Below are 14,835 nucleotides of genomic sequence, written 5' to 3' on the forward strand. Positions count from 1 at the left end.
CAGAAGTTGGTCATCCAGTGCGATACAACAAGCGCGGGCTGCGGTCCGCTGCCCCTAACCTCGACGTCGCGGTCGGCTCTCAGCGGGTTGCGCGCAGACAGAGCTGCGCCCGTCCCTTCTCTCCTTCTACCACCATGGCCGACTACACCAATCCTCCGCCGCCGTATCCCGGCCACTCTGGCAAGGCCGCGCCCCCGGGCTATGACATGGAGGCTACCCAGCCGCTCTTGGCAAGCCACAGAGCGGGCATGTCTGGTGCAGGGGCCATCTACCACCAGCCCCCGCTAGGTGCGATCCCTGACGACTTCCTGGTGCGTGTTTACGATGATACGGATTTTTCGAAGCTTATGGTCTACCTTTAGTATGGCGCCACAGTCGCGGAGTGTGCTCTTCACATCCGCCATGAGTTCGTGCGGAAGGTGTACACCATCCTGTGTGAGTAGTCCCCCCAATCCCCCCGCGCGTCCCCTCATCACTCGCGCGCATCTCCGCAGTCTGCCAGATTGTGCGTGCACAGGTTCTCTTCTTGTTTGACTGCCGTTCATGTCCGGTGCAGGTAGCGACAACAATCGTTGCCGGATTCATCTCCAAGTCGGAGGGCGCGGTCATGTGGGTTCTTGAGAAGTATGCACTATACCCCATCTGCTTCGCCGCCTCGTTCTCACCTGCCTCATAGCCATGGTCATTCTATGTACCTCTGTTTGGAACCCTCATCAACCTCGGTCTCCTGTACTGGCAACGCCACAATGTCCCGCTCAACTACATCCTCCTGTCCACGTTCACTCTCCTCGAGGCGTTCACCCTCGGGATCATGACGGCATTCTTCGATTCCGAGATTGTTCTTCTGGCACTGTGAGAATTCGTGTTACTGAGAGTGCACGTCGTCCCTGGTTGGACTTACACTTTTCTAGGCTGATCACCGTTGGTATCTTCTTGGGCCTAACGTTGTTCACTCTTCAATCGAAGGTAACGTTTTGCATGCAATGGTTTGTGCTGTATCTGAACGTCGCCCCCAGTATGACTTCTCCGGGATGGGAGCATGGCTCTTCGCTGGTCTCATTGCCCTCAGTACGTACCTTAACGAGTTCTCCGCGGTCCTTATCACTCACAGCCTTCATAGTGATGACCGGTATCGTGGGCATGTTCGTCCCGTTAGGCAACACCATGAACCTCATCTATGCCGCCGGAGGGTGCCTGCTCTTCAGCGGCTATGTCATCTACGACACCTATATGATCACCAAGAGGCTGTCGCATGACGAGTACATGGCTGCGGCCATCAGCCTCTACCTCGAGTGAGCCGTCTCGCTCGCAGCCTTTACCCTTGCTAATAGCATTCTTCGCGTAGCTTCATCAACCTCTTCATCAACATTCTGCGTCTCCTGAATGGCATGAACCGTGACTGAGGCTGCATCTGAAGGAATTGATGATGCTTTTGGATAGTAGTTGCTTCTTGGACTGCTTTGTGTCTCGTATGATCTTCTGTAGTTCACTGTATTTGATAATGGAACCCACTCTTCTGTCGTTCACCGTCCTTGAGCACAACCCACTGCCACGGCACTGTTGTTTGCGTGCACCTTTGTGACCAGATCTCCCCGACGAAGTGGAACGAGGGCACAGCACAAGAATATAATAAAGCAAAGCAACACAGCGATCGACTTTAAGATTCCACCAGTCGAGGTAAATATACGAATACAGTAAGCACGCATCCATGTTAAAATCTCTAATATTATCACCCTCCGAGACCCTCGTCCACTCAACACAGCTCCCGCCCGTCCGTTAAACCGCCGCCGAGGCGACGCCAGGCGTCCCGGATCTTGTTCAGCTCGTCTTCGACCGTCTTGAGCTCCTCCGCGAACGCGTGCGCGACCTCGGGCATCAGGCTCTCCGGATCGACGTCCATCACCGTCTCTTCCCCGCTGCGGCCCGCGTTGATGTCCGCCAGCAGCCGCGCGGCCGTGTCCCGCAGGAGCTGGTGCCGCTCGCAGAGAGCCGTGTACGCCGCGTGGCACACGCGCCAGTACTTGCGCAGGTCGGGCGAGTTGCACGGGAACGGCCGCCGGGGGGTGAAGCGCGCGAAGGACTTCACCGGCTTTGCGCGAGGGGGCGCGCCGTCGGACGACGCGGAGGAGTTCGCGGTGGCGGCCGGAAGGAGGGGTCGTCGTCCCCGTCGGCGTCGGCGTCGCCCTCTCCATCGGCGGACGAGGACGTGTATATCGGCGAGTTCCGCCGCGGCTTGGACGACACGCTCCGGCGGGGGATGGAGTCCGCGCGCGAGTCGGAGCGCCCGGTGCTCTTTCCGTTCGACGACGTTGTCGGCTTCGTATCCGCGCGCGGGGGCAGCGGCGACCGAGCGACGGACCCGCGCGGCGGAGAAAAGGCGAGCGCGGGCGATGCCTCCTTCTTGATCTCGACGGTCGTGGGGGCGGCAGGGATGACCGTTCGGTCTGGACGGGCTTCTTTGGCAGTGAGGCCCTGGCGCGCTCCGAAGCGCTTAAGGGAGGGTCCAGCCTGCGCTTCTTCGCCGCACTGAGGGGTGTCTCCCGCTCCGACTCCGAGTCTGCGATTTCATCCTGCAGCCGCTTGTTCTTCTTGAAGGTCGGCAGTTGGGTGGCGGGGGCGAAGCGAGGGCTCACCTTGCTGCTCGCCGACGGCCGCTCGTCCTCGATAGACGGGGCGTCCCAGCTGCATTTCGCTTCCGGATCTGCGCCGCAGCGGCGGCCACAGAGTTGGCGCGGGATCCACCCGCAGATGGGGGCGCAATGGGCGGTTGCGGCTTGGCTGGTCCGGACGGTGCAGGCAGTTCGCGTCGCCTCGCGTCGACGGTCTTTTGGGCGGCATGGGGGAGGCGGCACGGGGGTCACTCACTGGAGGTGTCGCGGATGGCTTCGCCCTGTAGCCCGATCCTGGTTGCCGCCGGCCGCCGGGGCGCACGCTCGTCGGGGTGCCCACCGAGCTGAGCTCGCCTTCATCCAAGTCGCGGTCGACCGCGCGCGCCTTCCCCTTTTTGCTCTCATCCTTCGCCGGCACGACGATGTCGGAGACCCGGCTGCGCGCCGTATCCGCCTTCGTCGTCTTCTTGGTCCCCTTCGAGGTCGAAAGCACCCCGTTCCTCGGGCCCTCTGCGCTGGAGCCTGCCCGCGAGGAGGCTCCGCTTGCTCCGCAGCCTTGCTTTTTCGTGGACGCACGTGGTCCCAGACCGGATCCGTGTCCGGGACCTTCAGGAGGTCTTTGAACAGCGAGCGCGCTTGAGTGGCGAGGCGCTGTCGCTCTGCATCTGTGAGCTTGGGGTAGTCCCAAGGCCGGACCTCGCGCCACGAGTTGATCTTCAGTCGCCACAGCGGCAACGACTCGGAGCCGTCAGGGTCATGCTCCGCGACCTTTGCCACGGTGGTCATATGAGATACGAGATGAGAGCTCGTAAGAAGCGGGATACTCACCGCGTGTATAACGGACTTGATCTCGGCCTGAGGCATGTCTCCCGCACACATCTGGATGACCTTGTCCATCGGGCGTGACCTGAGGGCCAGGCAATGTATCACCCGCGACCTCGTTGCAGCGCCTTCCTTCGAGGATCCAGCAGAGCTCGAAGTGGCGGTCGCCGGTGGGGGTCTGGCGGGAGGCAAGGGCTCTTGTGCTCGCCGTGGAACCACGGGCCCCTTCTCTTTCTTCGTCTTGCTCGCCGCTTTCTTCGTGGGTTTGCTGAGGTCGGTAGGTGGGCATCGAGTTTCTTGATGGACCGTCCCTTCCGGAAGGCCTCCGCCTCAACCTGACGCTCCCGAACTCGTTGGCGAATCTCGTCGGAGAGCTGGGCGTCGACCTTCATCTTGCCGACGACGTTCGCGCATAGTTTGAGCGGCACCATGGGCTTGCCTTGGCTGGCCACACGGAGGTAGAGCTCATGCGGAAGGCTCTCCTTGGATTGCTGGACGGGGAAGAAGGAGTCGCCGATGTAGAGGCCCTATATGCGCAATAAATGAAGAGCCAGGACGCTCTGGGAGAATATTGACACGTACAGGATTGTCCCCGAACTTGAATTCGACTTTAGGGAGGTCTTCGAGCGCGTCAAAGGTCTCCGCGGACATGCGGAAGAGCATGGCATGTTTGGGCTTTGACTGTTGGACGGGAACGCCCTGGAGGGGCAGACTGGCGTTCTGCGGAAGAGGCATGTCGGAATGGCGACTTGGTGGGGGGTCAGGAGTGGGCAGCGGGAGGGCTTGACGACGTGAGTGGCGTGGCGAGGAGAGCGAAGACAAGAGACGTCGAAGGGGCGGGCGAAGGGACGAGGGCCGGGTGCGCGGGCCTACGCGCAAGCCTGAGTAGGCGCGGCGTGACGACGGCGGAAGGCAAGAGGAGGGCGGAAGGAAGTGAGGAGGTCGGAGTCGACAACTGTGGCGGGTCGTGGCACAGCCGGCTCATAGATCATATCAGCCACGTGCGGCCGGCGCTAGCCCCTATCTCTCCTTGTCTGTGGCCAACTTAACCTTCGCGGGACCATTCACTACATACGCTGTCTGTGCACTGAAGTTCTCTGTTGTAAAAGCGGACATTCAGCGCAAGTTCTTAGGATGTGCTCTGCTGTAGCGGTCTGTGGAGACGCGGGTCAGGGCTACCGGGCCCACACGTACGGTTTGCCCACTCCCACACGCGGCGAATTTCTCACGCAGAACAATGGATATTGAATGCTCGACGGTCGCGAAACAGTCTCGCGTTTCCATGTTCTTGTTCTCCCTCCTTGACATGGGTACGACATTCCACTCCTGGCTTGTTGCCCTCGTCACTCCCTGATACAAAACCAGAATTAACGGGGTAAAGCCACCAAGTATCGTGCTCCGAGTTGCGTCGATTTCGAGCCTGACGTGATGAATACTTCGCCATTCAATATCTTGGAAGTACCCGTCAAGCAAGTACGACCACCAAAGGCACGGGAGCAGTTCCAGCTCGAGGATTCCTTGCCAATATTTAGGTGAATCTGCATCCTTGTACTTATATAGTGGTAATCTAGCGGACTCGTATGATGGTGCGCCACCGTAGTTGGAGCGTACAGGGAATGCGCTGCCCTGCCGTCGAGAAAAGTGCCAACGAAAGACAAATCGGTGATCGCGAAGAATTGTTGAAGCTGACAACAGGAACTACTCATAAAACCTCCGACGAGCTTGCAGCGGGGGCTGAGTTTTTCAATGCACGCTCAACCTCCTCCTCGGTGTGTTCCCACAGTCGTCTTTTAGCTTCCTCATCTGCATGCAGCGGCGTCGGTCCCATATCGTCCCCCCGAGTGCCCCGCCTCTGCGCCCCAGGCCCGCTCTGCAACATTCCGTACAGCATGCTTTGCCCGCACTCTTCAGCCGACGACGTGAGGGGATAGAGGAGTACGTTGAGCAACGGATTCAAGATCCTCGTCGACCAATGCATCCGCTTTAGGATGTTCGTCCGCACTCCGCCCGGGTTCCCCTGCACGAACGTCAACCCTGGATGGCGCTCCGCGAATGACTAAAACAAATCAGTTAGGGTCGAATACGCCCTTCAAGACCGGAACACCCACCAAGAACGCGAGATCGGTGTACGTCGGCCCGACGATCCCCGGGTTGGAAGACATGTAGTTCTTTTTCAGCCCAAGGTTGTCCACATCAAACGCCACCATGTTCGCGCCCCCGAGCACTGACATCACCTTCGCGTGCTCGCCCCGCTCCTTCGCCTTCTCCAGCAGCGGCACGAGCTCGCGCACGAGCAGCCACCGCGCGTAGTAGTGCGTCCCGAGCCGCTTGTCCAGCCCCTCCGCAGTCTCCACGCGGCCCGCCATGCTCAGGTACCCCGCGGTGAGCACGAGGAAGTTGATACGGTCGAGCTGCCCGCGGAGCTCCGCGGCGGTCCCGCGCACGTTGCGCATCAGCGACACGTCCGCGCACTGCACGAACTCGTGCCGCGCGTCGGGCGTGGTGGGCTTGGGGAAGGATGCGATGACGGCGTCACCCGCGGCGCGGTCGCGGCCGACGATGACGATGTGCGCGTTGCCGTGCGTGGCGCGCGCGAAGGCCTGGGCGGTCGCGGCACCGATGCCGGAGGTGCCGCCGACGAAGACGGCGACGGGGACATAGGAGTGCGAGAAGGCGAGGTTGGCGGCACGTATGGCGGAGAGGGAAGGCATGTGAACGGGGTATATGGTCGCGCGAGTGTCTCTCCACGTTTTATACTGGTTTCCGAACTGCGCGCAATGAAATAATGCTCCACGGATGAGTCCCGAAAGGGCGACGTCAGTGGGTGTTTCCGCCGTGGGCCGTACTTGGCCGCGCAGACGCGCGTGTGCTGTGCAAACGCGTGTGCGCCGTGCAAACGCGTGTGCGCCGTGCAGACAGGACACTCAGCTTGAAAACAAAAATGCCGGTGACCGGCGATGTCGCTTGTTCCATGACAGCACATTTCATTCGGCCTCATCGAAGTCCATGGTACAGATGCGACACTAATCCTTATGGAAGGTGCGTCTAAATCGAGGTTACCCTTCTGTTCAACGAGAAGTTTGAACAAGTACTGACCTCGATTGCTCCCCCCACGACGAATTGTTACTATCATCACAAAATAAGGCGGTGGGAGGACCAAGATGTTGCCCAGCGGCGATTGCAGAGTGGAAGATAGCGGCGGAGACGAGTTTGCCTATAAATGTCAAGCAGGCGGAAAGTCATCAAGCGCGGGCAGAAGACACACTCGCAGCCTGCAGGATTGAAGAAGATGGTTAAGACTCTAGCGTAGCGAGAACTCGTTGCGCTCTGTTCATCACAGGACTGAGTGACCGAGCTTTACTGTGTTGTGCTGTCGCCAGATGACCTTTGTCGACGTGAGTTCGCTGCGGAACTGGGAGGCCTTGCAAGTCTGTGGAAGGACCGGAAGGACCTCTAGCCTGCTTGATTCTAGGTGAATGTTGAGGACAGTGGGAATCAAGCTTGCGTTTGAGGGCATTGTGCCCGCGCGTCATCTAGTCGCAGGAATCATCCACAGCGCATATATACAGATGTACGACGAGCTCACCATTCTCCCCGGCGCAAGTGCGTCAACGTCCACACCATCACTCACATCATCCCAATGCATGCCTTCCATCCCCGGGTTCTCTTCCGCACCAACGTTTTGCACTGTTTCATCTTTCAGGTCCTGCCAGATTCACACAGAAAAGCAGCTGAGTTATATGAGCCCTGCAGCTGTTGACCATACCTACAGAGCTAAAAAGAGAACGTATCACTTGCAGATGATAATCCTCCTGGGCTTTGAGTTGGTGTTCCAGCGCTGCGATGTGGTCTTGTTGTGTTGCAATTTGAGTTCTGAGGGCGTTGACTTGGGATTGCAAACCAGAAATATGGCGGTTTTGTCTTCCGAGAGCCTCTCAAGATACTGAAGTTTGATTTTGTACGTTGTAAAAATTTCCATGAGGTCTGCTGTGGTAGGATAGGATAGAGGGCAAGCAGGGATCGTGGAAGACGAGGTTCAAAGTGGGATGTATGCGCCCGCGTCCCAAGCGCCTGCGACCAGTCCACCCTCGGGCTGTGCGGTGGCCCGGATGCAAGGCACTCAAGATCGAGCACTTAAATTTGGCCCTTGGCCACGATAAGGACGCAGCACGCCTCAGAAAAAATGCAAAGTCTGAAGGATACTACAAAGACATTATATGGCTAGTGACTAAGGAAATTAGGTACGTCGAATAGGAGTAAATGTTGAGCTATTAAGTGAATGTATGAGAGGAATAGAGTCAAGCGACACTCCGAGACAATTGTACAAGCGGGAGCGACTATACTACAGAATTATGGCTATATGCATATGCGAGGCACAACCTACAACGACAACTCCAACGCAGATAGTCATAAGCGAGCAAACTCCATCTCAAGCTCCTCGGTGCGACTGTGGCCGTCGAACGCGTCGACGTACGCGTCGCCCTCGTACACCGTCAGCCCTTCGACGAACGCGCCCCACCGCTCGTCGCTGATGATCGGCGCGCGCACGTACTCGGCCACGTCCATAGCACGCACGAGCTCGCCGAGGAGCGGGAGCACGCGATCGTGCGCGTCCGCCGCCTGCGCCTGTTGCGCCGCGCGCCCGAGGCCGTGCTCCACGTAGAACGCGGGGTCAAGCCGAACGCAGTTCGCGACGTAGAGGTCGATCAGCGCGGGCTCGACGCCCTGCGCGACCGCGGCGTCGTACGCCATGCGGTGCCCGATGGCCTCGACTGCCGGCTGGCATGCGGGGAGGACGATGCGGGATGCGGCCTTGCTGCGGTGGCCCCCGGCGGCGGCAACGGCAGCTCGGAGCTCGGAGAAGAGGACAGCTTCGCGACGGGCGAGGAGAGAGTTTGGGTCGGCGGGCTTAGGGAGCTGGTAGCGGTCGAGGAGGAGCTCGTTCACAAGACCTGGAGACCACCCTTCAGCGGGACGCTCGAAGAGGTCGAGCAATTGAAGTACTCACGGATGGCAAGCCCGAGGATGTCGCCCTCGGCGATGGCTACTCCGCGCATCCCACTCTAAAGATGAGATGTAATGTTAGAATTCCAATCCTTGCAGGCCCGGGACGACGAGTACTCACGTGAGAGCAATTATCTGGTTGTGAGCGAACAAGCCCTGGGCGCCGCACCGCTCAGAGATCCCCATCGCGTCCTGCTGGGAGTGTTGGACCATAACGGACTTGAAGACCGCTGCAAGGCCACGGCGCACACGCGCGTCCCGCTCCGAGCAGAACTGCTGGACGATGGAGCGGTGGAGCGCACGGAGGACGTGCACATCAGCGACGGTCCCCACGAGCGGGATTTGCTGCGTGCGGAAGGTGAGGATGGGCATACACCTGTCTGGCTTGTCCGCGGGCCCAACTTTACGGCGGAGGGAGTAGAGCGTGCCGACAGTCGCGTAAGCTCCATGAAGGGGATGGCGATGCTACCAAGCGCAACCGTCCCGACGCAGATGCGGCTGGTGATATGCATGAGGTTGTCGTGAAGGTTCGCGGGCATATCCAGGCTGCCGAGGAGAGCGGAGTGGCTGAGGCGGACGTTGGTGAAGGTAGTGATGGAATGAGTGACGGGCTGAGCACCATCGCGGAAGGGGAGAAGTCTACGCCAAACATGAAATCAGGACCAAATAATGGTCGCGAACGTAGACTCACTTGGACGTTACACCGGTGCACATTTTCTTGCCGTCGTTCAATGCCACGATGAATGGGCGATGCCCGCGGTTCTCTCCGTCAACGATGAGTTTTGCGAAGACGACGCCACACAGGGCTGGCCGGCAGGGACAGTGGGTGGCATGAACCTGAAAGCGTTATCGTTAATGATGGGCCACGCAGATGTAATGGCAAACGTACTTTGAGGCCTGCGGAGTAGGGGAATGGAGCAAGAACTCCCCCGATGGAAGAAGAGTTGCCGTAGTTTCGATATTGCTGATGTCAAGACCGTGTCCGATCTCGGTGAGCATGTATTGACCGCTAAAACGACGTCAGAATAAATCACAAGGACATAGAGAGGTGCTTACTGCTTGCGGTACCGCAAGAGGTCGTCGACTAAAGAGACAAGTTCTGGGCGATGCTTGCTGTAGAGGGCAATCGTGCCCGCGCAGAGGTTGTATTGGATGGTAAGGAGGGTGGTAGCGGCGGGGTCCATCGCTGTCGCAGGATCACTGTGCATGTCCCAGAATTTGGGAGTCAAGTTGTGCACGTCGTCGAGCGTCATCCCTACAACGTGGGCGCACGAGGGGATCGTGAGCAAAGGGGCACATGACAACCAAGGACCGATGCCCACTGTATGACAGTCCAATCGCTCTGGCCTTCTCGTAAGAGAGAAGAGCGCGATGAAGTGGGTCCATTGAATGCACGGGTCGACTAAAAAGCGAGGTCTCAGGCAGGTGGGAAGTGCGCCTTGATGCGGTCGAGGAAGACATGTTGTCGGTGAACAGAGAGGAAGAACAGACAAGATCGACGGGGACTGAGGGGACGAGGGTGCTGTCTTCAGGGTTCGGTCTTGCAGCTTAAGTACATGTGACGGAGGACGTACTAGCGCCATTGTGCTGTAACTTGTGGAAAGGCGAGCTTGGCAATCGAGCACGGTACCGCCGGATAGTGGTTGAAACCAACCCTTACCGTGGGTCCGCGCATTCGATCCTGACGCCCCACGGAACAGAGTTCATTGGCACTTGAAACCACGGGAAGAAGACGCTTGGTGAGAGAGAGAGCGAGATGACGCCTTGCTCCATTCGCGGCGGCTGGGATACCAGAATAAGCCCTGGTGATATTGCGCGCGAGCGGATCAGGGTTGCCTGAGCCGAGGCCGCGGCCTCCCGCAGCAGGAGATCTGAGACTGTAGAGGGCAGGGAAGCGGGGCATTGATCGAAAGCAATTTTTGGAGGCTCTTTCCTTACATAGGTGGCTGTGTCTTGAGATTGGATTTTATAGCGGACCCATTAGTTCGGCTGCTATTGCCCTGATAATACGGTCAGGGTGATCCGTACTAACGACTTTCCCGGACGCCTAAGCTGAACCCTGCTGAACCGTGGAAGCCAAGCAGTCGGCTAGTACTTGTTGAAGGCCTTTTGGGATACAGAGTCAGTATGTACACCTGACTAGAACATAACTGACGCCCTCAAACTTCTACACCGTGAGTCAGAAGCCTCCTTTGGCTTCACCTGTAGAAACGGATCACGACTCACCATGTACATGAGCTCACGCGTTTCAGAACATATGGACTCCATCTCCAAACGCCAGGGTCAAGCGCGGGCCCCGAAACCCGCGCCAGGAGCGATGTCCCTGCTAATGGCGTTGACGCCCGGGCCGGTCCTTTCTCCATTTGCATGACTTCCGGACGTTGTGCTGTCGCGTTGGCCAACAACAAAGCAGACCAACCGGAGACCGCTGAGCAGCGGATGACGATCTGGATAACGTCATGTACGGCCGGCTACGTCCGTCTCCGCATCAGTCGTTTGGCAGGACAGTAGGTGTCCCACCTCTCGCGGGAGCGAACCTTCTCAGTCTCGATGAGCGAAGACTCCAACTCTGCCAGGATAATGAATATCAGTTTACAGTCCTAGAGTCACTTTAGAAATCATCCGTTCTCACTGAGATCGAAAGCGCTCTTGATGTTGCCTTGTCGCAAAGCGCGGCAAGGGACGTCGGAGTCGCTTCCGCCCGTACGTCGGGAATAGCGCTCAGCTGAGGCCTCGTTTCCGAACGAGGCGGGGGGCTGCCCCGTGCGGCGTTACTGTACCATTTCGACCCAAAGTTCATGTCACGCGTCACGGAGGCTCATGAACTTCCGATCAAAGTGTCACGGAGGGCCATGAAAGTACTTTCCGCCCACGGAAGGTCACGGCGTCTAAATTGCCGCCGTTCCAGCGGTCTGAGCGACGAAAAAACGACGGATTATGCACAAGGGAGGCATTACATGTCTATTGAGATAGTCAGACTGGAAATATAATGATGGATACCCACTCTAGCTTCATCCTCTTCTCTGGGCTGCGTGGGAAGAGGTCGCCTTCCGGATTAGGTGCTCACAAGGCGCTTAGATCCGCGCCAGCACGCTCCCAGCGGATATCCCGACCTGTTGACATCGACCATCCTCTTGTGCTCTTCGTCGTCGACTTGCGACGGCTGCCCTCGCCGATGGCGAGACTATTGGTCGGATCATGCGTTTCGAGGTCGCCCGTGACTGGATCCTTCAGATGGAGGGATGCCTGGCGCGGGTATCAGGTGCAAAAGGTCCGGGCGAAGGCGATGCGACAGATGCAGGCTGCTGTCTGCGTCTCTGGCGATTGAATTGCACTACCATTATAGCCTACACATCATAATTATTTCAGCCAGAGCAATGACACCGCTAGACAAGCCGCTGATATTCACAATATTGCGCGTTTGTCATCATCATATAGTCGCGGGCGGCTAGAGGGTCGACCGGCGCTATGAACATTCATGGTGTCACAGGGGCCCATGAACAGGGCGAACTTTGATGTCCGCGGTCACGCAGGGCCATGAACTTTTTCGGCTGGAAAAGTTCATGGTCACGCCCAAAATCGATGAACTTTGGGTCGAAATGGTACAGTAGCTCCATATACGAGGTGACGGCATTTTCTGATTGCAGTGGAGGACATGAAGTGATGAACAATGGGGAAGTCAGCGCGTGTGGCCCTGCACGGCTCTCGGACCCGCGGCGATCGCAAGCGCAAGCTCTCGGAAGCGTAATCCCGCATCGCCAGGAAGAACGTCCAAGCGCGGTTGTTACCTCAGAAGGCGTTCGTATGCACCGTCCGTCGCAAGCCGGTTTCAGTACTGCCTCTAGCGGAGTACGGCCATGTCTGCGGAACTTCATACGTCGTGATAAGTTGTGGGGGGGCTGTCGGTCGCCGTGTTCGGGGATGATGCCACGCTTACTGTAGAGCTTAAAATGCTGGATTCAGCGGATGCACAAACGGGTCGTGGAAGTACTGACTCACCTGAGGCACACCTGAGCGCCGAGCGCCGAGCAGTTATCAAAGCGACGGCAGTCCTCGCATGCTCCATCTGGCGATATGAGCTGTAGATGTACCTGCAGCAAGCAGCGCTGCCTCACCCGTAAGGCGGTTCATGGTCGGCAGTGACGGCGAGCTCCGAGCGGTGCGGACGAAGCCCGAAAATACTCGCAAAAAGGCTGTCAGGAGTTCTGCGCGCTTCCGCGTGTGCAGGAACGACCCCCTGGCACCGTCCACCGCTTCAGCCACACCTTATTGTTCTCGACATTGAACGCGTGGCGTGCGCGAGGTCAAGCCCACCGCGAAGAGATAGAGATAGAGTATACAGCGAAATAAAGTACAGTATAGATACAGTTGTGTCGTGTGCGTCGCGTCCAGCGCATCCTGCCGAGTACCCCCACCTTCACCTCCCACCCCACCCAACCCCTCACGCGAGGTCGAGCACCTCCACCCTTCCCATTGCGTCCCCAATCGCGATACGCCCCACAGTGTCCTCGAACGCGGTCGACACCATCATGTACTTCTTCCACAGGATCTCGTGGATGTTGCACCGGCGCCAGTACAGCGCGTCCTTGCAGAGCTCGAGCCGCGCCACGCGCTCCTCCGCCGCCACCACCTCGTCGCTGCACGTCGGCGCCGGCCCCGCCCCCGGTCCAGGGCGCCGCGCGGGCTCAGGCAGCTCCGCGCTGCCCCGAACGCGCGCCTTGCATGCTTTTGGGTCCCGGTCGCGCGGCGTCGCTGGACGGACGGTGAAGCCGACGAGGCAGCGCGCGGGCGTGCGCGCGTGGCGGAGGGTGATGTTGCGCGTCTCGGTCCAGAAGCCCTTGCCGCTGGGGCCGACGCGGAAGTCGCAGCTCGAAGGGGCGACGCTGACGATCGTTGTCGAGCGCGAGGGGAAGATGCAGGGTATGTACTCCATTGTGGTCGGCGGTGCGCCCTTCTCGAGCTCGGTGCGTTTTGCCATGGGATTCGGCAGGAAGTCGTACTGGTGCAGGGTGTCGAAGCCGTCGTCCGAGTACCGAGAGAGCACCGTGACGGGCTCAGAGGGCCAGTCTGGTTGGTCTTCTGACGCGTCGTATGGTGATTGTCGGAAGACGATGGTGGCGTTTGAGGCAGAGATGTCCATCTCGATCGACACGCTTGCTGACACCAGTGAAGGATAGGACGCGCGCATGCCTTTCCAGGTTGGCGCAAAGAGGACCTCAAAGGCGCGTTGTCGTATGACCAAGAGATATCGGTTGATGACCTTCACAGCAAGCACCCGGTTGTCCTATATCATGATACCGTGAGTACTCCACGCAACTTTAGTGAATGCGCAGTGACGACGTACAGTCATTTCCGACAAAGCGGCGTTACCGAGCGGCTTCACATGTGTGGGTGCCCCGAGGAAGCAGACATGCATCGGGTCGCCGAACACGAGGTAGTCATCATGCAGGTAGTGGAGGGGGGAGACGACCTCCCGGCGGGCGCGTAGTTCCATTCGGCAATAGAACCGCCCACGGAACTTGTCGAAGGAAAGCGAGCGACATTCGACGACTCCCTCACTGAAGGACGGTATAAGAAAGAGAGTGGTTGCCTCGCGCGAGAGCGGCGAAAGGGGGAGAAAGCTCACGCGGTCGGATGCGCGCTCACGATCGCCACCGTAACTTCGCCCTTTGGGTCGTCATTCACCACCATCCCCTCGATCTTCCTCGTGGACACCCACTCCGCGACGCAATACGCTTCGGATGAGCCAAGCGGGATCTCCCATGCGGCCAGGGTCTTCCCGACCGTGGTGAGGAGGTATTGACCGTTGTGTCCAGGGAGGAACGCGACGTGCGAGACCGCGTGGGGGCCGTCGGCATCGGGGTCGCGCGACGATTCGGCACAGAACTCGATGGCGGCGCGTGTGACGGGGCGAGGAGCGTTCCAGTTGGCGTGGAAGCGCGAGGCATGCACAGTGCGGGCCTCAAGGTGCTCGGATGTGAGGGCTTTGAGGTCGGTGGTGGCGGCGGGGATGGGGAGACCCTTTTGGACGACGTGCCGCTGGATCGCGTCGTACCAGACCCAGCGCAACTTGCTCATAGCGCAGAAGCGGCGCGATGTCTGTGAGCGGGGGCGAAGAGGGTCAGCCTGCTGTGTATATATGCTTGCAGAGGAGATACGCGAGCGGGACGTACCGCGCGGAGCGAGAGAATGTCGGGGACGTCGACATGGCTGATGACGAGAAGGAGAACGTCGTCCGGAAGCGCGTGCAATGCAGGTCGTCTGCCGGCGGGGGTCATGGAGGGCGCGGGGGTCAAAGAGGAGGAGGACGAGCAGCCTGCACGGGGGCAGTCTTGTACTCCCCGTCCGAGTCCTGGCCCGGAATCCGAGCCCGAAACAAAGCCTTCTAAATCGGGTCGCC

General features: G+C 59.0%; 5 protein-coding genes across 5 annotated transcripts; 1 reads left to right on the top strand and 4 right to left on the bottom strand.

Moving 5' to 3' along the window:
• Positions 1-134: 134 nt before the first annotated feature.
• BXZ73DRAFT_74666 (UPF0005-domain-containing protein) lies at positions 135-1,403 on the top strand (the record flags this gene model as incomplete). The annotated part of the gene is made up of 9 exons (XM_048022069.1): positions 135-311; positions 363-435; positions 495-505; positions 557-613; positions 677-852; positions 912-966; positions 1,017-1,068; positions 1,121-1,292; positions 1,346-1,403. The coding sequence occupies 9 exons, from the start codon at positions 135-137 to the stop codon at positions 1,401-1,403; spliced, it is 831 nt and encodes a 276-aa protein (XP_047881661.1).
• Positions 1,404-1,753: 350 nt separating this feature from the next.
• Positions 1,754-4,166, bottom strand: BXZ73DRAFT_97816 (uncharacterized protein; the record flags this gene model as incomplete). The annotated part of the gene is made up of 7 exons (XM_048027501.1): positions 1,754-2,400; positions 2,528-2,810; positions 2,866-3,084; positions 3,186-3,377; positions 3,438-3,516; positions 3,738-3,958; positions 4,014-4,166. 7 exons carry the CDS (start codon positions 4,164-4,166, stop codon positions 1,754-1,756), a joined length of 1,794 nt encoding a protein of 597 aa, XP_047881662.1.
• Positions 4,167-5,175: 1,009 nt separating this feature from the next.
• Positions 5,176-6,142, bottom strand: BXZ73DRAFT_30716 (NAD(P)-binding protein; the record flags this gene model as incomplete). Its single annotated transcript, XM_048017795.1, has 2 exons — positions 5,176-5,487; positions 5,540-6,142. Coding segments are annotated over 2 exons (915 nt in total), but the record flags the coding sequence as incomplete, so codon positions are not given.
• A 1,696-nt stretch (positions 6,143-7,838) lies between these two features.
• BXZ73DRAFT_87995 (acyl-CoA dehydrogenase NM domain-like protein) lies at positions 7,839-9,896 on the bottom strand (the record flags this gene model as incomplete). The annotated part of the gene is made up of 9 exons (XM_048024793.1): positions 7,839-8,383; positions 8,440-8,492; positions 8,557-8,819; positions 8,843-9,074; positions 9,127-9,197; positions 9,236-9,272; positions 9,325-9,444; positions 9,492-9,690; positions 9,758-9,896. The coding sequence occupies 9 exons, from the start codon at positions 9,894-9,896 to the stop codon at positions 7,839-7,841; spliced, it is 1,659 nt and encodes a 552-aa protein (XP_047881664.1).
• Positions 9,897-12,876: 2,980 nt separating this feature from the next.
• On the bottom strand, positions 12,877-14,713 carry BXZ73DRAFT_40976 (uncharacterized protein; the record flags this gene model as incomplete). The annotated part of the gene is made up of 5 exons (XM_048018675.1): positions 12,877-13,047; positions 13,147-13,719; positions 13,780-13,993; positions 14,062-14,534; positions 14,594-14,713. 5 exons carry the CDS (start codon positions 14,711-14,713, stop codon positions 12,877-12,879), a joined length of 1,551 nt encoding a protein of 516 aa, XP_047881665.1.
• Positions 14,714-14,835: the final 122 nt, after the last annotated feature.

The sequence above is a fragment of the Epithele typhae genome (assembly GCF_022376455.1).
Source record: "Epithele typhae strain CBS 203.58 chromosome Unknown BXZ73scaffold_5, whole genome shotgun sequence".
Classification (NCBI taxonomy): Eukaryota; Fungi; Basidiomycota; class Agaricomycetes; order Polyporales; family Epitheliaceae; genus Epithele; species Epithele typhae.